This window comes from Nesoenas mayeri (assembly GCF_963082525.1).
Source record: "Nesoenas mayeri genome assembly, chromosome: 4".
Taxonomy (NCBI): Eukaryota; Metazoa; Chordata; class Aves; order Columbiformes; family Columbidae; genus Nesoenas; species Nesoenas mayeri.
In genome coordinates this window covers 71,964,176-71,991,324 of record NC_137540.1, presented here as the reverse complement: position 1 = coordinate 71,991,324, position 27,149 = coordinate 71,964,176, and the positions used below count along the sequence as shown (strand labels likewise).

The 27,149-nt window shown below is 46.4% G+C and overlaps 1 protein-coding gene across 1 annotated transcript in view; it reads right to left on the bottom strand.

Annotated features, from left to right (window-relative positions):
• Window positions 1-4,247: 4,247 nt before the first annotated feature.
• The window catches only part of LOC308040063 (D(1B) dopamine receptor-like), a gene marked incomplete at both ends in the record, with an annotated part of 48,755 nt that continues 25,853 nt past the window's right edge, over window positions 4,248-27,149 (bottom strand). Inside the window, 6 exon segments of the mRNA XM_080343873.1 lie at window positions 4,248-4,923; window positions 6,624-6,800; window positions 12,079-12,367; window positions 12,497-12,518; window positions 12,520-12,564; window positions 12,566-12,614. Coding sequence (XP_080199999.1) covers window positions 4,248-4,923; window positions 6,624-6,800; window positions 12,079-12,367; window positions 12,497-12,518; window positions 12,520-12,564; window positions 12,566-12,614 — 1,258 coding nt within the window.

Sequence of the window (27,149 nt, the reverse complement as noted above, 5' to 3'; positions counted from 1 at the left end):
AAAAATTATGTACGAAAATGTTGTGATTCTGAAAATTTAAGCCTAATGAAGTCATACGTGTCGTATGTAATCTTGTAGATTTGTACTTTTTGAAAAAAATCAACTGGTAGGCATTTGTGTAATCTGCTAATTTAACTGCCTAATGCCATGCTTTTATTTCTCATTGTAAATACATTATTTTTTATTTATAAAATACAGAATCAATCCATTTGGGTTGGTGGTGTACAGAGTGCACTTGCTATAATTGTTGAGTGCATTAATTATTGTGACTTCTTTCAAGTCTAAATGATTTAATAAACTTTTTTTATTTATTAAAAAAAACCCAAATAGCAGTTGTTTGTGTTTAAAACCTGCACCGGTGCGTGCTGTGGGTGGCAAAAGTTGGAACAGGAGGATGAGTACCGCATTTCTGTCACTTGCTTTGCTTCCCTGTCACATACTTGCCCCAGTGCATGTAAAGATAAATATGCTGCTCAGAAGTGAGATATTACCTGAAAAAAGAAGGGAACAGAGCTCTTGTGAACTGAGCGGATTATAGAGGCAATCTCTCAACTGTTAACAAAGAGGGAAACCTTGAAGGGATAGTTCTTAGGCTATCAGAACTGCTTTTGCTGAATGCATTTTCTTGTTTTACAGGCTTATATTTTTAAAGTCGTAGCCTCTGAAATCAGTTTCTTAAATGGATGCTGGATTCAAATCCATCTGGACTGAGATGTGACATGATGATTAGCAATTAAAGCAGCTGACACTCTGCAGCTTTATGATAAGGCAGAAGTGAATTACAAAGATTGTCTTCCTCGTGCTTTTCGATAACTCTCCTAGATATTGGCTCAGCCAGTTGAAGCCTGGATGCTGCAGTGAATAGTTGGTCAGAAGCAGAACTTCATCAAGCTGAGCTGGGTTAAAATAGAAGAGAGTTAAGCGTGTTCTCTTCCCTTGGGTTTTCCTCAGCATCAGCTCTAACCGCACAGTTCTGTGGCCACATTTGCAGCCTCTCTGGCTTCCCTGCCAGTGCAGTGATGACAGGTGGAGTGCAGGAAATTAGAAGTAAGGTATTTTTAAGTTGCTGTGTGTCTGTGCTGGGTGTTAGTTGCCTTTTCCAAGGGCCCTGCAGCATTTCGGTACCAAAAACAGCATACACGTTCACACCAGGGCTGTGTGTGTGTGTATTCTGGGATGCTACACTTGCTCTCAAAGGCATGTACAAACCCCACCCTGTGTGGCGCATCCCCAGCTACAAAAGTACCCGGACAGACTCAGCTCTGCCTCAGTTTTTGCTTCTCTCAGCCCTGGATGCTGGAGTGTGCTGGCCCTGTCTTTGCTCCTTTTTGCTCCATGGTGTGGATACAGAATTCTTCTCCCTCATCGCAGAGCTTTTCCTCCCAGCTCAGCACTTCTTTCCCTGCCTCTCGCAGCTCTTATTGCTCTGCCCCACCAGTGAGAGAAGAGGACACCTCTCTGTGCCATGAAACATTCACCTGGGCATCAACATCCCCATCAGCTCCAGGGGCTGTTTTACCAGCTCTTCAGAACCAGACTGCCCAGAAGCACCTAGCCTGTTGTTTTCCTTCTTTAAGTCAAGTTTAATTATACTATATTTCCCTGTTCCATCCCTGTCCTTCTGCTGGATGTATGGAATGGCTCTGCTGGGAGGACAGACTGAGAGAGGTGGGTTGTTCAGCCTGGAGAAGAGAAGGCTCCGGGGAGACCTTATTGCAGCATTTCAGTGCTTAAAAGGGGCTGATAAGAAGCATGAGGACAGACTTTTTAGCAAAGCCTGTTGTGATAGGAGAAGGGCTGATGGTTTTAAACTAAAAGAGGGGAGATTCAGGCTGGACATAGGGAAGAAATTTTTGCCCCTCAGGGTGGTAAAACACTGGCCCAGGTTGGCCAGAAAGGTGGTGGATGAACCATCCCTGGAGACATCCCAGGCCAGGCTGGACTGGGCTCTGAGCAACCTGAGCTGGTGAAGATGTCCCTGCTCATGGCAGGGGTGGCACTGGATGAGCTTAGAAGGTCCCTTCCAACACAAACTGTTCTATGATTCTATGTACTTCAGTCAACTCTTCAAGCCATGGTCAACCGTGGCTGAAAAACGAAAGGCCTTTGGTCTATTGTGCCTTTGCTCTGTTCTCATGTCCTGGAAGGGACAGTGACACAGACAGGCCTTTCTCAGCTCTGTACAAAAAAAACACAGTAGCTTTACCCCTTGTCTGTGAGATCTTCAGATGATGGCCCTGGTGGCAGGAACACCTGATGGCTCACAGAGAAGTTAATTTGCTTTCTTTCGGTTTATCAACATCTAGAAATCAACTATCAGACTGTCTCAGGTCTTCCTGTGGCCATAGAAATCAGTATGTACCTTCCTGACAACTCTTTTTTTGCAGAGGCTGAAACACAGTTCTTCGCCCTATCTTATCAAAATGAACTAGGGGGTGTCACAAACAAGTATCCTGCCCCATCCACCTTTGTGCCCACTGGACCGAGCTGTTTTCCCCAAAATAAAGGCAGGGTTGTGTAATTATTCTCCTTACCTCTTCCATGTTATTGGAGTCGTAAGATCTGGGAGACCCAACACAGCCATGAGAAATGACAGGACTCCCAGTGCTGCAGCCCCAGGTCAGCGCTGTTCCTTATACCAAGCTCTCAAGACAAAACTTCTAACCCTTGTACCGGTGTCTTCAGTAGCTGAGCCGCTCCGGGTAATAGCTGCTTGCTTTTTGTTACACCTCTGAAGACAGTCCTGTGCAGTCTGTGAGCTGGAAGAGCAAAATGACTCTGGACTTTCACTAAACCCTCCTTTTGTATTAACAAAGTGACATTCTACACCACTCCAGGTGCCTCGCTCCAGTCATTTTAACACTATATGTGAGCCTGAGTATCTTTCTGCTGGGTTTGTGCTGTTCCCAGGCTGCAGAAGCCTTGCCTGTCCCAGGTGGGTAATTGAGCACTCAGAAAAAGCCATTTTAAAAACCATCCTTGAAGTGTTTTTCCCTGTTCCCAGAGGATCAGACTCCGAGTGCAGTGACTGGCCCCTGTAAAGCAGCATGAGATCCCACCAGAATCGTGCTGGGAGAAGTGACGGCTCTTGTCAGGCCACCAGCCCTCATGTGATGCTGCTACAGAAATGCTGTGGTCCTGGGGGCTCAGCTCCTGCTTTTACTCACCATTATGATGCTGCACAGATGTCTGGGAGCAATCCTGCCTTTTCAGGATAATCCTTCATGTCCCTCCTGTGGGGAGCCGGTGCTGTTTGAAGTCCAGGCAAGCGCTTGGGAGTAGCAAAAATAACTATTCCCACTTATCATCATAGTTTTTATGGTTCTGTGGCCCAGCAGGACTCCATAGCTACACTCGCAGCATCACGGTGTGGACATCACAAGTGTGAAACACACACATAATAATTCCTCTTCACATCAACTGTTTGGCTGGTGTTGGTCACCTCTATCTCCCTGGGCATTCGGTGCTCTTGGTGTTACAGAGAAACATTTCAGCAAGTCTGGCTCACCTCCTGGGGTCTGACACAGAGAATATTCCCTTCCAGAATCAATAAGAAAACTCACAGATAATTCACAGAAAGCCACTGAAGCCATTATCTTAGATCTCACAAACGGCAGCCACACTGTCTAAGCACATGGAGCATTTCTCCTGCCCGTTCCTGTCTGCTGGTGAACTCACCCTATAGTTTCAATTTCTCGGAACCCCTCAGTATTTCAGGAGTGAGTTGAACCCTGAGCAAGAGCTCAGGCTGTGCTGGGCCATGTGCTGCCTTTGTGAACAAGTAATCTCTGCTCTTTGGCCACATCCCTCTTGCCAGCTGCCGTACACGGACTGACACACATGGACTTATTAAAGCTGGTCAGATTTGTAATGTAAGCCACAAAATGGGGGCTACAGTGGCTTGATAAGAAAGAAATACTGTCTCAATTTAAGTTGTAGATCACCGGGTTGTACAAAAAGACGAGTTCACATTATCATACTGATTAAATTTGTCTTAGGAAGTGCTCATTAAAAAATAATTACCCAGGAAAGAATTAGCTCCATTAATTATAACAAATTCCCCCTAAAATATCACAGTGCCTCTTTTGTAAAACTGTGGAAGATGAAGAAATGTATCTTTGTCTATGCCCTGAGCTGTAACAGTTCCAGGCCTTCCTTCCCCTGTTTTCCTACCCGTTATTTTCCTGCGCAGATGTGCTCTGGCACTTTCTGTATCACCACCTCCAGCCACTGATTCTGCATCCCTCCTACTTGGGTTTGCCCTTCAGGGCACCGTTGGGCACTGGAACCGCAACGCTGTATTCTAGGTCTGGAGCAGTCTTGGAAAACGTGGCTATGGAAACCATGTCTTCTCCAATGTCCACCTGAGACCTGTGCCTGCAAACGAGCAGCTTCTTCAGGGCCCGTTGGAAGTCCCGGTTCAGGAAAGCGTAGAGCATTGGGTTGATGGTGGAGTTGCAATACCCTAACCAGGTGATGATCTTGAAGGCGTCAACCAAGACCGTGCTGGTGGAGTCGGTACCTCTGGCCGCGAGCCAGACATTCAGGACAAAGTACGGCAGCCAGCACAGCACAAAGACCGAAATGATGATGCTGATGGTCCGCGTGGCCTTGTTCTCCAGCTGGAGATGGTTCTGCCGCTTGCTGTTGGGGTGGTAGTGAATCTCCAGGGTCTGAGACACGATACGAGTGGCTTTCAGCCGCGAAGCGCGGTAGATGAAGAAATACATGCTGCACATGACCATGAAGGGCACAAAAAACGCCAGAGCAGAAGCCACGATGGCAAAAATCCAGTTGGTGACAAAGATGCATTCTCTGCCTGCATCGAAGTCCACCCCGGGGATCTCGTTCCAGCCTTGCATGACGGGAAGGAAGGAAATGAGGGAGGAGTAAACCCAGACCATGCAGGTCATCACGATGCATCTGCAAAAGAGACCGGGAAAGGATCTGAGTTATTTTGAGTTGAGAACACCCAGTATGGTTCAATCCCCAGGGTAACCCAGTGGGACAGCACTGCTCTGCAGTCCCACAGCGCTTGGACAAGTGTCCAAGCAGCAAAAAAGCTGTGGTGGAACAAGTCCATACGTAAACATCTCTAACAACTGGGTGATGGAGTCTGTGGTTTTCGGAATCTGGGTCAGTGTAAGGGGTGCTCTGAGCTGCCCGAAAAAGCGAGGAGGAAAGGTTTTACAGAGGGTTTTTGTTAATATTTGAAACAACAGCATGTAGATTTTTCTGGTTTGTGTCAGCTTTAACATCTGGCCATCCTCTGAGGAGCAACAGAGGTGGAGCTGATGGACACCAGATCCTCAGACCATTGCAGTGTTTGCACCGCGACACGGTGGGCTGCGCAACCCCCTTGTTTCGGTGACTGCATGCACACCATAAAACATAAACATCTCCAAAGGAATCACAGAATCACAGAATGTCAGGGATTGGAAGGGACCTCAAAAGCTCATCCAGTACAATCCCCCCACCGGAGCAGGAACACCCAGATGAGGTTACACAGGAAGGTGTCCAGGCGGGTTTGAATGTTTCCAGAGTAGGAGACTCCACAACCTCCCTGGGCAGCCTGTTCCAGGCTCTGCCACCCTCACTGAGAAGAAGTTTCTTCTCAAATTTAAGTGGAACCTCCTGTGTTCCAGTTTGAACCCATGACCCCTTGTCCTATCACTGGTTGTCACCGAGAAGAGCCTGGCTCCATCCTCATGACACTCACCCTTTACATATTTATGAACATTAATGAGGTCACCCCTCAGTCTCCTCTTCTCCAGCTCCAGAGCCCCAGCTCCCTCAGTCTTTCCTCACACGGCAGATGCTCCACTCCCTTCAGCATCTTTGTTGCCCTTTGCTGGACCCCCTCCAGCAGTTCCCTGTCCTGCTGGAACTGAGGGGCCACAACTGGACACAATATTCCAGGTGTGGTCTCACCAGGGCACAGTAGAGGGGCAGGAGAACCTCTCTCGACCTACTGACCACCCCCTTCTAATACACCCCAGGTACCATTGGCCTTCCTGGCCACAAGGGCCCAGTGCTGGCTCATGGTCATCCTGCTACAAGCCTGAACCCGACTTGTAAAGCAGCTGCAGCATCCTCCCTGCCCACCCTCCAACAGCTTTCCCCACCCTGCGGTCCTCATCTCAATGTTTCAAGTGAGACCTTGACACGAGCTTAAACAACTCACTGTTTTCTCTGCATTTTCACCAGAAAACCACTTCAGAAAGTCTTGTGAGCTTACAAGGGGGAAAACTACTGCTACATGCATGCTCCTGAGCGTCATTTCTCCTACGCCTTGGGGACATTCCCATGAAATGCCTGCAAAGGGTAGAAGCTGTAGGCACAAATCAGCCCACACCACTGGCTTCCACCCCATTTTGCATCCCATCCTTAGCTCAAGAAGCGCTTTCCCAGGAGCACCATCAACCCAGCTCAGCTGCCTTGTACTTTTCTCCTGCCCCACATGAAAAAAATCTGCAGAGTTTTAAATGGTGCAAAGATCCTTCTCCCACATCACTCTGCTTTTGGGGAATACCTTCCAATAGCTCATCTGGTCTCAAGTCAATACAGGCCATGGCCCAAGTGACAGTGGGGAGGGACCCAAAGTGAGGAACGATTCCACTCACCTGCCACGGGACATCCTTCTGGAGTAGTGGTACGGGGTCACCACGGAGCAGTATCTGTCCAGGCTAATGAAGCACAACGTGACGATGGACGCGGTGCAGAACATGACATCGAAGGAGATCCAGACTTTGCAGAACAGCTTCCCGAACAACCACATCCCCGTCACCTCGTAAATGATACTGCCAGAGAAAACGAGGAGAAACCACAGCTGGAAGGACTGATCTCACAGAATCACAGAATGTCAGGGATTGGAAGGGACCTCGAAAGCTCATCCAGTGCAATCCCCCCATGGAGCAGGAACACCCAGATGAAGTTACACAGGAAGGTGTCCAGGCGGGTTGGAATGTCTGCAGAGAAGGAGACTCCACAACCCCCTGGGCAGCCTGTTCCAGTGTCTGGCACCCTCACTGAGAAGACGTTTCTTCTCAAATTTAAGTGGAACCTTTTGTGTTCCAGTTAAATTTGAGAAGAAACTTCCCAAAGTTTCTTCAAGATTCCACTGAGGTAACATCATATTTTAACGTGGAGGTGGTAAAGATGTGCAGAATAGGGACGCTCAGTTGGACAGCAGGGATTCAACCTCAAAGTGCAACCCAAGGTAATAACCCATAGGTGGGACATGACTGAAGAAGACCAAACCTGCGCTTCTTGCCTGCACTGTGTTATAGGGAATGCCTTCAGAGAGCTGCTTTGTGCCCTGACCTCTCCAAATTTACATCTGCATGATTTGTTTACCACATTTTTTCCCGTGCCCTATGAAGCATGAGGTTTTACGATTTATCCCCAATTCCTGGGGCATGGAGGATGCTCCCTCCTCCAAGAAATTCACTTTTCATCCGGTCTCATGCTTCAAAACTGAAGGATTTCAACGCCTGGGTTAAAACAAATCCTAGGAGGAGGCCTATGCAGCTTGTACATTATGTAGCCCATAAACGCCTCAGCAAGGTAAATACAGCAGCAAAAGACAGACATTATGCCAAAATGTTTCCTAACAAAGTCAAGAAGGGCCTGTAAGAAGGAAGCAGCAAAGGAAGGAACATATGGCAGCTGTAGGAAGGCTGATGTGTGTTTCTGTAGCATTCAGTTAGACGCCATTCGCTTCCCCTTTGTTCCACCAGCTTTCTGCCGCTCTCGGGGTGCCGCCGAAATAACCACTGTGTGTGAATTCGATGTGAAAGGCTGAATAACTACCTAGTCCTGCAAAGCTTTAATTATCCTGTACCTTCACAGTTTGCTGGTCAAACACAGTGCGAGCGGGGCTGCTGTGCCAGGCGGGCTCTGCCAGGGCAGCGCGAGTCAGCTCCACGGCACAGGGGCTGCAAACCAACCCCTGCCCTGCACCTAATTAGCAACAGCTCATTACAATGACACCTGAAGGGTTTTTTAGAGCGTGACAACCGCTGTAGGTGGGTACAGTGCTGCTGAAGGGCTCCAGCCCTTGGCAGTTTTTTTTATTACAGAATCATATAATTTAATTTGATTTTTTGGGCAGAAGTTTGACTCACTTTTTATTTTCTACAAGCTTATTTTCATGGAATCATTTTGGTTGTAAGAGACCCTCAAGATCATCAAGTCCAACTGTTAACCCAAGACTGGCACTAACCCATGTCCCTAAGAACCTCATCTCTGTGTCTTTTAAACCCCTCCAGGGATGGTGACTCCACCACTGCCCTGGGCAGCCTGTTCCAATGCTTCACAAACCTTTCTGGGAAGAAATGGTCATAATATCCAATTTAAACCTCCCCTGGCACAACTTGAGGCCATTTCCTCTTGCCCTATAGCTTGTTACTTGGGAGAAGAGACCAACACCCTCCATGCTCCAACCTCCTTTCAGGTAGTTGCAGACAGTGATAAGGTCTCCCCTCAGCCTCCTTTTCTCCAGGCTCAACAGTCCCAGATCCCTCAGCTGCTCCTCAACACACTTGTGCACCAGACCCCTCACCAGCTCAATTGCAGGGTGCTATGCAAAAAACTCAAGCAAATGTTAATCTACAGCAGAACCTGTCCCTACACCAGGGTGGCCTCCCTATGGAGGGTCCCCCTGTGCACACATCAGAAGGTTTTGTGTCTCTTTTTCTAGACAGGAAATTGAGACACACAGAAGTTGAAGTGTGGGTCCAGCAATGGGCTTGAGTTTCTTGGTGTCACTGCTCACAAATCCTCTTTGTCTCCAGAGATGCTGCAAAGCCTGTGGTGTGAGCACCATGCCCTTCCCAACGATGCTGCTGCCAGGGACACCCCTGCAGACAGACCCCAGCTGAGCAGGTACCTGTCTCTCATCAGCACACATCTGGCGGGATGCACCTCGCCCACAGATGTTCTCACAGCACAGGGTGGTGGATACCAGTTCTCGCGTCTCTGATGCAAAAAGTCTCTGCAGAATGGGAACGATGCAGGTTAAAAAGGAATCATGAAAGGAACCCACAGTGTGAGCAGAAGTGAAGTCACCCCTGCTTGCAAAAGAAAAGAAGAGCTGGAAATATTCAGCCTGTAAATACTGAGCCTGGAAATGGCAGGGCTGGCCGGACTACCCAGGGGACAAGCTAAGCCCAGCTGAACTGCTCCTGCAAACAAGCTAAACCTGGAACACAACAGAAATCTTACACCAGGCGACAACCTTGTTTTTCCTTCCTACCACAAAACCTCTTGTTTCCTGAGCCAAACTGGCTCCTAACGTCATTTATTTTCTTCTTTGGCACGTGCCAACATGCCCACTGAGGAGCAAACTGCAATTCAAAAGAGCAACACAGGTACAAAGTTGAGATGGTGGGACAGATCTGGACCCAAAGCCAACCAACCCCCAGTGGAGATGCCAGGGCCCGTTCCTCACCACACGGCCCACCAAGAGCTGGAACGGCTTCACACCAGGTGATGCTGGGGCATTCAGGAGAGGCACAAAGCATCCATCACGCCCTGCTCTTCGCTTCCCTTCATAATTATTTTCCCTTAAGTAAGACGTCCCTCTCCTAAGTGGGCTTCTTTCTCTCTGGCTGCATAGCGAAGTCTTTGGTTTTCATGGAAATCCTGAACCCCTTGTAATGCCCTCTACAATCCTTTGATAGGACAAAGGGTTATCGTTTTAAACTAAACAAGGGTAGATTCAGACTAGATCTAAGGAGGAATTCTTTTTACGATGAGTATGGTGAAGAGCAGGTGATGCTGTGCAATCCCAGAGAGGAGCCCTTGGGACTGAGAATTAAAAACACTCATTTCCGTGCTTAACAAGAACATGGAAAGGGAATGAAAAATAGCCCAGGGAAATGCCAGGTAGCAGAAGGAATGTTGCTTTAGCTCATCTTTGGTGCCTGACACGCTGTTTTTCTCTTTCTACAAGGCTACAATGGTCCGCTGCATTCTATTGCAGTGACCTCCTCCACATGGTGGGAAACGCTGGAGCTTCTCTTGGGAAAATAAACAGTGTGTGCTACTGTCAACGGGAGCACACGGATCATTTCTGCATCCCCTCCAGGCAGGGCAGGGGGATTGTTTTGCAGAGCAGCCCAGCCCAGGGCCTGCACACTCCACCATTCTCAACTGCAGCCTTTCAGTATTTAAAAAGGGCCAATTAGAAAGATGGGGACAGACTTTTTAGCAGGGCCTGTTGTGACAGGACAAGGGGTGATGGTTTTAAACTAAAAGAGGGGAGATTCAGGTTGGAAATGATGAAGAAATTTTTTACCGTGAGGGTGGTGAAACACTGGCCCAGGTTGGCCAGAGAGGTGGTGGATGAACCATCCCTGGAGACATCCCAGGCCAGGCTGGACGGGGCTCTGAGCAACCTGAGCTGGTGAAGATGTCCCTGCTCATGGCAGGGGTGGCACTGGATGAGCTTTGAAGGTTGCTTCCCACCCAAACTACTCAACAACACAAACCCCCAACATCAGCAACAGAAATCTCCTGGTTAAGTCACCATCCTCATTCCCACCAACTTTGACAGGGTAGGAGAGGTTGGATCATCATCAACTAAGCTGCAATCCAAGCAGGTATTTGTAGCATCAGGTGGAGGGGAGAGACAGGTGAACACAGATGGATGCTTCAGAACATGAACTTAAAAATTCACCGAGCTTAGAATTGAAATTGGCAGTAACATTTTCTAAAGGGCATCATTAACTGCTTTCTTTTTTCACCTGACATAACTCAGTTTGTAATTGCTTGCTGGGAAAATACCTTTCAGTGCCAAATTCCAAAGCGTGGGCAGTCCTGTGAGGACTTAAGCACAGAATGTAAGAGTTCAGCTTCTTTATATCACTCCAAGAACACTAAATAGCGCGCAGCCCCACGCTCTACACAAACCTACAGCCATTTTACAGCATTAGACAGCCAGAAATTACAAGTAAACTGCTTTATGGATTTGTTTGACTATGTTTTAGCCAGGCAATGAAGCTCCTGTAAATATAAATGTCAAGCACTGAGAACTGGCCTCTGAAGTGCCTCTTCCTCCACTAAATATAGGGAGAGCCTAAATTACCCTTTTATACTAAAACAAAATCCTTACATTTACACAGGGAGAGTGGAGATGGCCTCTGTGCCCAGTTCTCAATGTCCAGTGCAGCCCATTAGGAATATAACAGGAATATAAACAAGAATATAAATTCAGAATACAAATAGGGGAAAAACAATTCCCCCAAGTGCAGTGAATCCCATTTGTTATCCCACTGCAGTTCTTCTGGTCTCTTTATGCAGGCAAAAGTTTTACTGCGCAAGGTTGCCAGCCTTCCCCACAAGCTCCACCTGTACATGGTCTGAACCAGAAGGAACCATCAAAATTCTGTGTTTCACCGAGAATATGAAGAATAACATCTCTGCACTAGCCTTTCAAGTTCAGCAATATGAAATCATCCATTTTCTTATACTAGTAAAGATCTTTTTCACTTCTCCCTCCAACTACCAGAAAAGAAAAGGTTAAAGGAGTGTAAAAGTGAAAGCACAGAATTTAACTCCACTATTTCAATAGTCATCCTCGACTAAGAAAAATTAGGAGAAAACATACTCGGTCATTTGCGCTGTCTTTGAAACACAAGCAGGATCAACGCAGCCATTGCACTTAATGCTGACATACCAGTGGCAATCTGCATCTTGCACTCCCCAAACACTCAGAGTGTGTAAAATCATCTAGCAACCATGTTGGCCCCATGTGCAATGCAGAGATAGTCCTGGAAGAGGGGACTCATGGCAGTGGAGCCACCTGAAAAGCTGAGATCTCGTTCAGACCAGCAGCCAAGAGGAAAAATACCCTTGGGAAAGTCTCTCTTCGTTCATTATAACAGGATCTGTTATAAAGAGTAGTGAAACTGAGGCACAGAAGCACATATAATCACCGACCCACAATTAAGCTCTTTGTAAAGCCCAGCCTAAGCACAGCATGTGAACTAAGCCAGCCCCATGGCTGCGGAGCTAGAAGAAATGACATTGCGTGGACACACCACCTTCTCATCCCAGCTTATGAGCACCTCTTACCTAAAGGGCATGACCAGACAAGCTACGAGGAAATCTGCCATGGCCAAGGACATGATAAACATGTAGGTGACGGTGCGCAGCCTCTTCTCCACCACCGGGCAGATGAAGACGACAATGTTTCCCAGGAGCGTGATCAAGTCAATGAGCGTTAGGATCAGCCCAATGACCACCTCTTGGAGACCGATCCCCGCCAAGTGGCCACCTCCTTTCACAAAGGAGGAGGCAGTAGAGGAGAAATTAGAGAGCCAAGATTCATTTTTGTCCGTCAGCATCTTCTCACTGTTAAAATCTGAAAGAGAGAGGGAAAAAAAAGGTATAATAAAATCTATAAGGACTTTGATGCACACGCCTTGGAGGTCTGTGCACGGAAGTACAAAGATAATGTTTCTGCTTCATCTACTTCAAGAAAAATCCACACACCCTGCTGTGCCATCACTGTCCCATGGTTATCAGTCCATTAGAAGTGTCTGAAATCCCGAGGGTGAGCATAAATGTGCAGCACTGGCTGAAGTCTTTCATGGCAATTAAAAGCCCTCCTGTGAACAAAAAAATGCATCATCAGGTGAAGCATGATACAAAATAAAGCCCTGAGAGCAGAGAGAGAGAACAAGAAAGCAACTGAAAATGAAAATTAAAAAATTAAAGCAGCTTTGCTGAATCCCAATGAACATGAAACTGAACACGTCACGTCCACAAAATATGAACATCATATATAGGGGGTGAGGCTAGATGATCGTTAAGGTTCTTACCACCCCAAACCATTCTATACTCATTACCTTTGGCACCCACAGACCAGGTGAGGCTGCTTGCCCAGGCTGGCTGCTTTCATAACCCCGCTGTTCAGGATGTGCTCTGCCCTGGGTTGTCCTGGGACCTTTTTAGGCTCTGAAGTTAAGAGGTTTTTGTTACCGCGTGGGAAGCTCCATCCCACACTCGCACGGCCGCACAGAGCTGCCGGCAACCACGCAGGGAGAGCAGAGCAAGTAACTGAGGCATCTCAGGTACAGCAGTGACCTCTGGCTCATGTCCCCTTCTGGGGAGAGAACGTTCCCAACTCCATAATGGGGGACTTTTCGGTCGAGGAAATTCACGTGTCCACAGCTCAGTTCCCACCCTTTGACTGAGAGGTGTCACAGGCACCTGGGAAGGTGGGAATGACGCGCTGCGAAAATTCCAGCAGTTCAAAATTCACTCATCTGGCTAATGGAAACACAAAGACGATATTTGTGGGGAAAACAGAAATATACAAGTATTTCCAGATATCAAATTGTTATATTTGAACACAGGCACTTCTCCTAAGACTTGGTTCTGTTTCCACAGCACCCTCAGGTCCATCCCACATCCCCAGGGCATCACTACTGAGTGCAGCATGAGAACAGGTCAGGATAAATGTCCACGTAGTCCAACATGTCTTATCTCACACTGGCCAAACTTTGCCTCAGGAGCGTTATAAGAACAAGCCAGAATGTAGCAAAATTTCCCCAATGTCTGTTTTTCCTTCCAGCAGCCTATGATCCACAATTACCTCTAAAGTCAGTTTCAAGGACTTGTAAGTCATGAAGTTGTCCTGCATCCCCTTTGGCTCATGCAAACTTTTAGCATCCATGACTTCCTACAGCAATAACTTCCACAGCCCAGCGATGCACCATGCACAGAAACACCTCTTTTTGCTTGTTTTCAACCTGTCACCAGCTGGTTTAATTTGGTGCCCTCTGTTCCTTGTATTGGAAGACACAGCACGCATGCAATCCCCATCCACCGTTCTCAATGCCACTGGTGGGCTCTTTAACCTCTGTCACACCCCCTGACCCCCTTGTCATCTATTGATCAGGCTGAGGAGACTTCACCAACTTGCTCATTCCTCGTACAGAAGTGTTTGAGGTCGCCGGACCATCCCTGCTGCTCTTCTGAGCCTCTGAGATGGACCAAAACTGCAAACAAGCTCCAAGAGCTAAATATGGATTTATATAAGGGCATAACAATGCTCTCTGTTTTGTTCTGTTTCCCTTTCACAACAATCCCTAACGTGGTTTGCTGCTTTTGATTGGCACTTAGCACTGAGCTGACCTTTCCACAGGACTGCCCATCACCACCCAAAGATCTCATTCCTGAGCACTAACAGTCAGCTCAGAAACCACTGATTTAGACAGGAAAATAGGATGAAATGAGGGAATTAGGTTCTCTCCATCTTCCCCCACTCCATCACTTCACCGTTGAATTTCTTCTTCCATTGTAATGCTTATTGAACCTCATAAAAGCTTTTCTGCAGTTCTTTAATTCAGGCCTTATCCTTCATGTCCTCATTAAACTTTGTTTTGCCTGAAAATAAATACCACAACTTCATGACTTACAAGTTTTCCAGTTAGAGATTTATCGAAGCCCGTATAACCCAGCCCCTATCCCTGTATAGAACGTTGATGACCTCTTCTTCACATCATAACTTCCCTGCATTTCACCTTTTAGACAACTATTTATTCACACAAGGAACCTCCTTCTTAACTCAGAACTATTAAGTTTCCTTAAAAACCCTTGCCATGAGGGACCATTTTGAAAATATTTAAGAAATCCAGGCAGACCACACCACTGAGGTGCTTCTCATCCGCACACTTGCTGTCCTCTTCCAAGCCCTCCCACACGACTGTGAGGCTTGTAAAAACAACACCGGCTTTTTCCTTGGATGTAATTGTGTATTACATGCACAAATTCATCCTTCAAAATCCTCTGCTCCCTCCCCTGGCTTCTATTTACCTGCTGGATTTCACACTTTAAGTTAAAAATTTTTTAAAAACCAAAAAATAATTAAAGCTGTCTAGAAAACATTAAGGAGGAAAGTTCCTCCTCACCAGAGCTGGGACTTGCTGACCAAGACCTGAAGCTCCTCCAGCACTGAGAACAAGCAGGTTTGTTGGACACCAAGCTCCATGGCAGGCCCCCGAGCAGATGCTGCTAAAAGCCTACAGGGTGTCTTAAATACATCAGTCCTAATGAAAATAGTCTTTGGACAACACTTCACGTCCTGTTAACACCCCATAAAAATAAAATAAGAAACCCTGTCTGCAGCTCTCATGTTATTGACAGGAAAGAGGATAATCTGGGATATTCTTTCCAACAGCCCCACTAAGGGTGTCAACAAATTGGACGAGCTCCTGCGGAACAGTTTGATTTCAACACAACCACATTTTCTGGCAGAAGAATTGTTCAGCCTGTTCTCCTCCCTGTGTGGTCCGCACAGATGGCACAGCGACCACGGGCTGGCAAAACCACGTGGTGACAACACATGGCCACACAGCCAGCCAAGCTATAGAACCTGCCACCACAAGGTCCGTTGCATGGTCCATGTCCATCTTCCAGCTCATCTCGTCATCTGCTGTCCAACAGCTTCTGGGAGATGCTGCTGTCCTCCTATCTCCAGGGCCTCTGCAAAGTCTGCAAACAGGCCTCTGATTTCCACCCCAAGTTGGCCCTAAACCAGTTGAAGCACATGAACATCATCCAGTCAGCCCTATGTTCTCCTAGAAGAGCATGCAGCACCAAGAATCACAGAATGGTTTGGGTAGGAAGGGACCTTAAAGCTTATCTAGTTCCAACCCCGCTGCCATGGGGGCGACACCTTCCACTGGATCTGGTTGCTCAAAGCCCCATCCAACCTGGCCTTGGACACTTCCAGGCATGGGGCATCCACAGCTTCTCTGGGCAGCCTGTTCCAGAGCCTCACCACCCACACAATGAAGAATTTATTCCTTATATCTAACCTAAATCTCCCCTTTTTCAGTTTAAAGCCATTACCCTTGTCCTGTTACCATTTGCCCTGTAAAAAGTCCCTCTCCAGCTTTCTAGTACCCCCCCTTCAGCTGCTGGTAGGCTGCTATATAGACTCCTATGACATGAACAGCAAAAATCAGGTTTACTCAATGCAGATTTTTTCTCCTTTTTTCCTTTGACCTCACAGATGAGAATGCTGGATTCATTGTCCGGGGGCTGTAGATGTAACACTGAAACCAGAAGGTTTAGAAGTCACATCTTCCTTCTCTTGCAAACAATGACTGTGCTCACACAGTTGTTCAGTATGCATCAGCGTTAGTACAACCCTAATTAAAGCAGATCATCAGTTACACAGCATTGTTCTGGTACCAATCTGTGAACACACACTGAACTCAAACTTCAAGTAGAAATAGGACACAGCTATTAAGAGTTCATCTTTGCACACTGTGCTACTCAAGTACCACCTGAGCCACCAGCCCTGGATAAAGGGTCTTTTCAAGTAAAAAACTACCAGCAGGTTGCCTAATGCAAGATACATCTAGGAACATAACACACCATAGCAGAAATACAGCAAACAAATGTGTTCTCTCTCAAAAAACACCAGAGAAACTCCCTTGCATCACGGTATTTTTTCGTCAATGCAAGGAGAGATTGTGGGGCTGGCAATGAGACTCTCCTCATTCAACCTCCACAATTTCTCCAAAAACCTAAATAATTCAGCAATAGGAAGGGATGACGGATGCTTGAAACTTCAGGTTCAGATTCAGGGTGCAGACAACAGGGTCCTCTGCTCCTGGCTCCTCTCCAAGGATCCCCAGACAGAGAGTCCTTGGAACCTCAACCTGTGTCACAGCTGAGCACCCAAGCTTGGTGTCTCCCATCCTTTTCACTTCTGACTAGGCAGCCAGCACCTTCTCTCTTGCTAACAAATGCTATTCCTGAACCATCTGGAGAACCGTTAATACAGGAAAGTAGGGGATGATAAAACCTTAACATCTCTGCAGAAATCTTTGCGACAAAGTGAAATGTGCCATTCTTCCCAGGGATGTACTTCCACAACTTAAATACTAGAGCTTTTAAACTCTCTTACGAGCTGCAGCAGCTCATGCGGTTACACTGCTGGTACACCACAGTATCCTTTAACATCAGTCCTTCAGCTCTTCCTGTAAGGAAGCATCTTAAATCAATGCGATTAATACCCAGTTGTACCACGACATGGGATCATCACAGGTTTCCTGGAGATCTGAGATGCTTTAGGGTTTGCATTGTTTTTATTTGGACACTACAGTTTTGCTTCCCTTCAAAAACCAATGGGCTACATTCTGCTCTCAGCCAGCCTGAGCGAAGCAACTCCATCATTTCAGCAGTTTTCCTTTAATATACAGGAAGTTTCACCTAATTTATTCAGCAGACAAATCCCAAGTAAAAGGTTAATTTCATCCCTAAATAGAACCTTTTGATGTCAGAGGAGGGGAAAAAAAAAAGCTCTGCGATCTCAAGGCTGACTGCACTTAGAGGAATTATGAAAATTGGAAACAGATTTTCTGCCAGACTCTGCACCTCCACTAAACCAAGCACAAACAAGTGTATGACAGCATACCCCAGGAACACAAAACACAATTCTCTCCTTCTTTCTGCCACGAGTTGAAACTGCAGCAGCTCAGTAATTTGTCAAACAGTGCATTGCTCTGCACGGCTGGTGTGGGCTGATAGAGGAGAAGGAACATCCCTGGGGATGCTGTAAAACATGCATTCAAGGAGGCCACACAGCAGGAGAGCCTTTGCACTGACTTTCCTTCTCTCTCTCCCTCCGACTTTCCCATCTCAAGAGCAGCGTTTCTCCAAGTATCAACGTTTTCTTTCCACCCCCAAATCAGCGCAGAACAACTCCTACAACCTCTCCGACAAGCGACCAGCTCCAGGTCTGGAAACTCAGCAGAAGCAAACGCGCTATCCTTACCTTCAAAACCGATCTTTGAATGCAGCCGACCTGCTCGAATCAGCTCAGCAGCAGCGATGAGCCAGGTAAATGATGCTTTTCCCAGCAGCAGAGTCCCGGGAACCCAGGGCAGTTTGTGGGGCTCCCATGGACCTTCTCCCAGCCTGACTCTGGGATGGTGGATTCTGCTCCAATTCAGGACATTGAACCCACACCTAAGAGATGGGAAAACAATTTGCCCTTTGAGATCTCCCTCCCAGTGCAGTGCATGCGCTTCCACAGCAAAAGCAAGTCTATTGCAACCCCTTCTCCGAGGAGGGACTGAAGAGCGATGGCAGCAGTGTAACTCAAGGCAAAGTTAAACCCGCGCTGCAAATGTGGGAGTGCTCGCTGGCCTTAAGGGTGCGACTGAGTCGGGGTTGCCAAACCCCAACACCCAGGGGACAAAAAAATCCCCTGGGCTGCAAAAACACCAACCCCTAAGGTACAAAACCCCAGCCCTGGGATGCTAAATGCCACCCACCGGGGGTTAAAAACCCCAAGCCCTGGGGGGCAAACCCTCAATCCCCGGGGAGGCAAAACCCCCAGCCCCCCAAGAGGGCAAAAGTCCAATGATGCTGGAGGGCACAATACCACCCCGGGGAAAGGGTTCTGCCTCGGTGGGAGACAGTGTCTGAGAAGGGGATGATTCGGGGGGTGGGTACAGGACCTGCCTAGAGGAAGCCCGTTGGAGAAGGGAATGAAGAGGGGGCGGGGAGCCCTGCCTGGGGAGGGGGATCGCAGGACGTGCCCCAGGATGGGGAGGGGGATGCCGGCGGCACTTACCGGCAGCGGAGCGGCGGCTGCATCCGGATCCCGCGGGACCGGCAGGGGGGAGCCGCCCCGCCCCGCTCCCAGCCGGGGGGCGTTTCATCCCTCCGGGCGATCCCCGCGTAAACGGTGCTTTGTATTTATTTGTTCCCTGCGTTCAAACCCATCCTTCCCAACACACAGCAGCTGCAAATAAAATAAGCGTGACGTTGGACTAACGCCGGGGAGACCTCATTGCAGCTTTTCAGTACCTAAAAAGGGCCGGTAAGAAAGATGGGGACAGACTTTTTAGCAAGGCATGTTGCTATAGGACAAGGGGTGATGGTTTTAAACTAAAGGAGAAGAAATTCAGGCCAGAGCAATAAGTTTTTGACGCTGAGGGTGGTGAAACCCTGTCCCAGGTTGTCCAGAAAGGTGGAGGATGAACCATCCCTGGAGACATCCCAGGCCAGGCTGGATGGGGTTCTGAGCAACCTGAGCTGGTGAAGATGTCCCTGGTCATGGCAGGGGTTGCACTAGATGAGCTCTGAGGGTCCCTTCCAACCCAAACTATTCTATGAGCCTATGATTCCCTGTTGCTAAAACCAAAGGCATGTCTTGCTCATAAACTAAACAAAATACTAAAAATGCCCAGACTTCTATAGGAATCTGTTAGCACTAGCACTGGTGAGATGTTAACGGCTCAGCCCCTCTTTGCCTTGCCATGGAGGATGAGTCAAACTCAGTGCAATGAGATGGTGTCTGTTGGGCTTTGGAACAGAGCTAGTCAGGTTGGAAACTGGGCACTGGGTTGTTGAGGCATCTCACTGAGGGAATCCCGGCTAAATTGCTTGCTTGGAAAGCAGAGGTCCTCCCTTCATCTGCAGGTCTGGGCTTAGAGCACTGACTGGCACCTCTTGGGCTCCTCAAGGAGCTGATTCATCTCAATGGTCTGGCAGCAAACAAATTCAACAAAAAAAAAGTATAAAAAAACTGGTTATTTGAGAGCTTGGGTGAGTGTCACACACAAAGCTGGGAGCGTGGAAACGTCATCCACAGCTTCTGTCCTAAACCCCCCCCCCAAATCACATCCAAATGCATCACCTCTGCACATGTGCTTGCCATCACCAAAAGTCCCTCTCCTTTCCTACGTTTTTTTCCAAAGACTAAGGTTTTGGACTGTGGCTTCACTCATGTCACAGAATGAGTGGAGTGCAGCACCTCAGTTATGCACCTCTTATGTTAAGCTACATTACATGTTATGTTACATTATGTTATATGTTACATTGTATCATATTACATATTATATTTTCACAGTATTTTCTATTCTTTTAGTAATGTTTAGATAGAGAATATGGATTAAAATCACAAAAATGAGAAAAACCTTGACATGTTAAATAATGTCTACTTTACCTGTTGCTTTTTACAGAACCTTCCTACAGCACACTTCTTCCCCCTCCTCTCTCTCACTTGAAACCGCAGTGCAAATACAGTTCGAAAATCCCGCCAGCCCTCGCCTCTGTCTCTAAATGAGCGCTAAATGAGCGCTAATTGCTCATTAGGGGGGCGGGGCCGGTGGGAGCCGCTGCCGCTGTCCAGGGTCCTGACGGGTCGCGCCGGATCCGGATCGGCCTCGCTCGGGCACCGCGATTCACCCTCGCTAGGGCTTTTGTCTTCGTGTAACCTAGGAAGGCTCTCAGGCTCCAATGACGGAGTTTTCACAGAGTAGAGAGTATAAAGGCCTGCAGTTCTTCAAGCGTAATAGCACTTATCCCCCAAAACCTGACAAAGAAGACAGGTAACAGGAAGGAGAAGAAGAAGGAGAAGAATCACAGAATGTCAGGGATTGGAAGGGACCTTGAAAGCTCATCCAGTCCAATTCCCCTGCCGGAGCAGGAACACCCAGATGAGGTTACACAGGAAGGTGTCCAGGCGGGTTTGAATGTTTCCAGAGTAGGAGACCCCACAACCCCCTGGGCAGCCTGTTCCAGGCTCTGGCACCCTCATTGAGAAGAACTTCCTTCTCAAATTTAAGTGGAACCTTTTGTGTTCCAGTTTGAACCCACTGCCCCTTGCCCTACCATTGTTTGTCACCAAGAGTCTGGCTCCACCCTCACAACACTCAACCTTTACGTATTTATAAACATAATGAGGTCAAGAAGAAGGAGAGGAAGGAGAGAGAGAAAAAAAGAGAGGGAGGGAGGGGTTTGGACAAAGTCCTGCAAATGCTGTGTCAGTCGTTCATTTAAATGTCATTTGTGATCGTTATCACCTGTCAGCATGTCACAAACAGTCAAAAATACAGAACCGAATCATAGAACAGTTTGGGTTGGAAGAGACCTTCAAAGCTCATCCAGTGCCACCCCTGCCATGAGCAGGGACATCTTCACCCAGATCAGGTTGCTCAGAGCCCCATCCAGCCTGGCCTGGGATGTCTCCAGGGATGGGGCATCCACCACCTCTCTGGGCGACCTGGACCAGCATAACATGGCAAAACACAATATTTATTGCAATTCTAGGATATTGTCAAGGAATAATTTCTAGGACATTGGCTCCCAGGTTGCTGGGATTTTGGGTTTATGTTATATGTCACGCTATCTGGAAAGGGATGAGTGAGAAAAAATGGAATTTGACTTTGTGATCTTGGCAACAAGGAGAGTAATAGGAAACATACATTCCAGACTCTTGTGCATATTGAAAGCAGCTTGATCTCAGAAAATCTGAACAGTACTAGAGCTGTGTTTATGCAGACACCAAGGTATAGCTGAAGATACACTGCAACAAATCTCTTTCAATGACCAAATAAGAGGCTACAGGGTGTGGAATACACAGGAATGCCTTGAGGTTTCGTTCACCTTTGGTACCCACTTGGAAAGCATTGTTAAAACCCCTAGGAACGGTGAGGGATCACAGACAGATGTGTTAAAAAGTGGAAGAACACAAGGAAACACTTTTTGTTGGTAGCACTATGTAAATCACATGGCATTGGGTAAACAGGCCCATAGGAGTGGCAGGTTTATTTTTGTATTTTGTCTTTGTCTTTTGAGGGAGAGCCTGTCCTGATGGTGCTGCCCCTGGCTCAGTACCTCCCTCAGGGCATCTGAACAAAAAGTAGAAGGAAGAAAATGAACATTTGCTTCTTGTTTGTCTTGATTTGGACATGGGTTAGTGCTAGACTTAGGTTAGCTTATGGTTGGACTCAGTGATCCTGAGGGTCTCTTCCAACTTAAATGATCCTATGATTTACCCAGGTATCAAACTGTACAAACAGTTGTCTCCACTGTTAAATAGCTCTTTAATAACTCTGCTGATTGACAGGGTTTCTGATCAGAAGATGACCGCTTACCACTGCTTTTCTAGCAGCACTAGAAATCAGAGATGTGCTTTCTGTCAGGTTGCATTGGGGCACAATGCTTGATTTCTGTATAAACGGTGTTAGTCATCAGCTCAAGCAATGAAGTTCCTTTGACACACGATACCTGCTGTTCTCCCTGATTGTGCTTTTTCAATATCTTCGGTGCTGTTGTGTCTGAGACATTTCTTATCCTTGATGAATTCTATCTGACAATTTCCCTTTCAATTTTCCCTCATTAGACACCATATATTTATATATTCTCTTTCAGGTGGGATTTATAATCCTTCTTCCTTGACACGTTCACCTCTAAAATGAACACCAAGGGATTAGTCCTGTTGCCTGCTGCAGGCGTTTAGCTCAGTTGTTTTATGCTACTTCCACTTGCCCTTCTGACCCCAAAAGTGGCCTCATTTTTCTCCAATGCCTCTATAGGGGAATATACACTCCTAAGCTTTTGTGTCTCAATCATATCTAATTAATATTCTCAAAGTAAATAGTGCAGGTAGTCCCACTTTTGGCTTCCAGTAATGTTTCTGCTGATACTTTTAACCCTGCAAATACCTCCATGTCTTCATGCATATCCCAGCCAAACTACAGCCTGTGCTGTTCTGTTGAAAAAGCAGGATCCTCCTTGTTTTCAAGGAAACTAGAAATCCTGAAAGCATTCTTAGTGAAATCCACAGGAAATACTGGAGCCCGGGACAAAGTTTATCAGACATTTATTACCACATCACCCATTAACCGAAGGCAGGAAGATGGATATGTAATTAGGGAATGATAGAAATAATGAAAGAAAAACAATTCTCAAAATTCAAGCTAGATCAGCAAAGCAAGTGTTTGTAAGCATCAGGAGATTTTTATGGAAGTGCTCAACATTTTTTCTTATTGTGCACTTTTGGGTCATTGGATCAATCCCACTTGGAGAGAAAGAAGGGCAATTGTAATTTCAAAATTTCAAAACCCAAACTCTAAGATGTGGCGTAAGTCTCCCATCCAAGTGTTGATCCACTCCAGCCTTTCTTGGTGTGGAGAATGGAAATGTAACCTCTGATAAAGAAAAGGACTGGACAGCTTCAACAGAGATCAGAGCAAAGACGAGGGCTATTTTGTGGGGAACTCCTGAAGTACAGTCTGTGTGACTCATGTTCAGAGGACAGTGTATCCTTGGTAGCTGTTTGTTTACAAAAATGAGTTTCAAAATCCTCATTCTGTTATTCTACATGAGTTTCTCATTGGCACAAACAAGCAAAGTGGTTTCCAGAAGGAGCTGTGGTCACCTTCCCCATAAATCATCTCACAACTACTCAACTGCAGGGCTGTAGGTACTGAAGCCAGTTAATAAATACATGGAGGTATGTGTTAAAATTCTGCTCTATTGTGGATTCTCTCTTGAGCTATAGAAGAGTTTGAGGCCTTGAAGCTGCAAGAACATGTTCAGAAACAGAAATGGCACAGCACTGCCCATGACTTGCAATGGTGACAGCTCCTGAATGTTCTTCTGCTTTAACATTTGAATTGTTTGTTGCTGCTTCATTTCAGATCAGACACACAGACTTCACTATACATCAGTGAGCAGCTCCAGCTGAATCTTCATCACACCTTGAGAAGACCTTGGGCATTTTATCCCATAGAGAAACATCTGATACTGTCAAATCAGAGTCCTTTCATGCTGACTGATAACCAAACAGCCATACTTAAGCCCAAGATATCCTATACTTCAAACAGAGGTATTTAAGGCTGGCAGGAAAATATCCCTTTGTTTACATGAAAGCAATCATGATTTTTACAGTAGAACTAGCTGTTAGGTATCAGGAGACTTTCTGGGAACTTTGGTTAGCATGCACTGGTGTGTATCCATCTGCCATATATTATAATGAAATTGCTTGCTCACATCTCTGAAGTGGCTTGTTTATCTCTTTGTAGTTGCTGGGCAGATGCCTTGTACTTGTGTAGGAGATTTCTCCAGAAATCTGATGTTTCTTCCAAGTAAAATGTTTTTGCCTGTAAAAGGGCATGTCCTAGTTATCAGATGGTCAGGTTTTCAACATGGGCACGCTCCTTTCCCTTGTTTACACCACTGCCCTTTCACCCGAGGATCACTATGTTTTGCAAACAAAATCTCATTGTCAAGAACGAGTCTTGTTATTTTTACCCTTATGTTAATGAGGAATTACCCAAAGCCCAGTGAGTAAGACCAACATTTTCCAACATGCTCTCTAATTATGGACACTTCCATTCCTAAGTATCCAGCCTGGGATACCTTGGCTGTTTTTGCAGCAGGGTTGCGTAACTCAGTCCTGTGTGTGTGCTCTGAGTTCTCAAAGACCTTCAGAAAATTCAAGCCCAAGAGGTATGAAGACGCTCAAACTGAGTCACCAGAAATGAGTGGACATTTTTGTAAGCCTCCATCGCTTGCCAAAACCTACAGAATGACTCAATGTCATGGTCTGAAACAAAACCCCTGAGTTCTGTGTGGTAACCATTAGACCGTGCCTGATGGAAGGGACAGAGAACAACAAAAAACTGGTCAGAAATTACACTGAGTAGACACCAGAGATTTTCTGCAGAGACCACAAAGAGTAACAAAGGCTTTCCTTGATCTTGGAAGCAAAGACCACTGGTGGGCACAATGATATACAAAACAGTGTCCCAAGAGGAAGGAGAGCACTGAAATCCACAGACAAAACCACTAGAGGAAAAAAGACAGTACATCCTACACACTTCATCAGTACACAGTATCTATTTGACTAGCTACTCTATTTTCACTTGTATCCAATGATCCTGTTTCATGGCTCTATTGTGTATTTCTAGTAACAACACTGAAATTATTTCATAAATCTTTTGGGAGAAAAAAGCCGTCTAAGAAACTTCTCACCAAAACAATTTGTCAGGCTGAAAAAAGTTGCCAAAGAAAATTTTCTTTTCCCTTTTTATTGTTTTCCTGACAAGCTGGACAGGGGCTGTTTTCTCTTGTGCTGCAAAATCTAATTATATACACACATAAAAAAAGAGAGACGGCACTAACCATTTGTCTTGTATGACTCACCACTGTCTCTCCAAATGTCACAAATGCTGGCAAGCAAACTACAACCACGAAACACATTAGTGTCTCACAAGGCTGCTTGGCTTGACTACAGGCTGGCAAGGATTAGGCTGAGTAATTGGGAGAAGATGGGAGGAAGACTTCACTGGACATCTGGGATTATTGCATGCTTGAAATACTGCAGAAGATAAACCAGTAAAAGACAATCTACCACCTTCAATGGCAATCCACGTGCAGCATGTTATGGTTTGCACAGTCCAGAAGACAAGAAGAAATGGAGCATTGCCCAAGTGGAAGTGGAGACACCCACATTTGGCAACACCCATGAACAACATCTTGGACACAACCATTCCCGGGGAAGGGCTTTCTTCTCATGTACCCTGTTACTGCAGCAGCCACAGAAACAAAAGCCCAAACCTGCTCCTACTGAGCCGCTGCTGTCATCACATGAACTTCTTGCCCTTGATAGACCTGGGGAAGAGTGCTGAACAGGAGCATAAACTGCACTTGTACCAGAAACATGAGTTGGATGCTTCTCTGCAGCTGCCTTGCCTTAATCAGGCTGTCCAGTTCTAACCCAGAAGTCAAATTTAGCCTTGTGTCTTAAAAAAAGGGCTGTGAAACCACAGCAGAAAGTGGACCCCTCTCTGGATTACACCTCCATGGCCACTTCCCATTCAGGAGTGAGGCTGATGCCTTAAAGCCCTGGTCTGGACCAGGTGGTGGGGAGGAGGGTTTCCAGGACATCACAGTGAGACCCTGGACATCCTCACCAGGGTGCAGCTTCTCTGGTGGCTGCAGACAGCTCTGCACAGTAAATCCATTTCACTTTCTTGCAGACCTCACTGGAAGATCAGGGTCCCACTGGGTAGTACAGAAGCTTCTCCTGTGCTCTGGGACTACTTAGAATCATAGAAACATTTTGATTGGAAGAGAGCCTCAAGATCATCAAGTCCAAGTGTTAACACTGGCACTAAACCATGTCCCTAAGAACCTCATCTACATGTTTTTTAAACCCCTCCAGGGATGGTGACTCCACCGCTGCCCTGGGCAGCCTGTTCCAGTGCCTGACAACCCTTTCTGGGAAGAGGTGTTTTGAAATATCTAATCTAAACCTCCACTGGCACAACTTAAGGCCATTTCCTCTTGCTTCATGCGCCAGGGCAGCCCACAGTCACAGATAAGCACATTTGGCTCAGCAGAAAATGGGTCCAGAAGGGTCTCAGGTCCGCAGCATCAGACCCAATTAATCTGCTATAGATAAGCTTGCTTAAATAAATATATTTTTTATATATATATATATATATATATATAAATAAGTAATTAAGTAAGTCCAAGGTACTTCTGAAAGGCCTGGAGAACTTTGAAGAATCTTTTCCCTTTGTAGTGAGGCAAGCACTATATTTTTGAACCACAGTGTTTCTTAAATGTTCTTCCTCAACTTCCACTGGCACGGTACAGATTATATTGCCAGGACCTGTATCTTCCAACAAGAGCCATTCTCATTCCAATTTTACAATTCCACTTGAAAACGCATCTCCTGGCTGTTTAATTTCCCATCCCTTGGAGGACAGCGCTCGGTCTCATTCACATGCACAGCGTTTCCCAGGGCAGTTCGAGCCAAAGCTGGTCGCTGAGCTGCGAAATGTGTGTTCTTCCACAAAATGCGTGTGCTTCCACAAAACATGTGTTCTCCCACGCCACCGTCTCCTTCCAGCGCACCCAGAGCAAAGACTTTATCTCTCTGAGTGACGTCAAGATGGTAGTGCCTGATCTTCAGAGAACATTCACAGTAGATTATAAAACACTCATAGAAATTGTGGAAAGTAAAAAAAATTAGGCACGATGGAGTTTTTTGGCACTAAGCGGTGTAAATCTCAGACCATCTCATGCTGCAGTGAGATATTGTACTCTCCTCTACAAACAGCTGCATTTCGTTTTTCTCATTTGGCAAATATAACCATGGTTTATTTTTAGCTTTAATTGAATATCTCCTTTCAAATCTTATCACTGCCCACCCACATCAAGTGGAATGGACATAAATACAAACATAATGTAGACTACCTTATGCCGAAGAGCACAGCAACAGCAAACTAATCACCTTTTCTCCAGCGCATTTCATCTCAAATCCAGGAGAGACTTGTTTACAGATGTGATTCATAGCTGAAGAATAAAATGTTGTC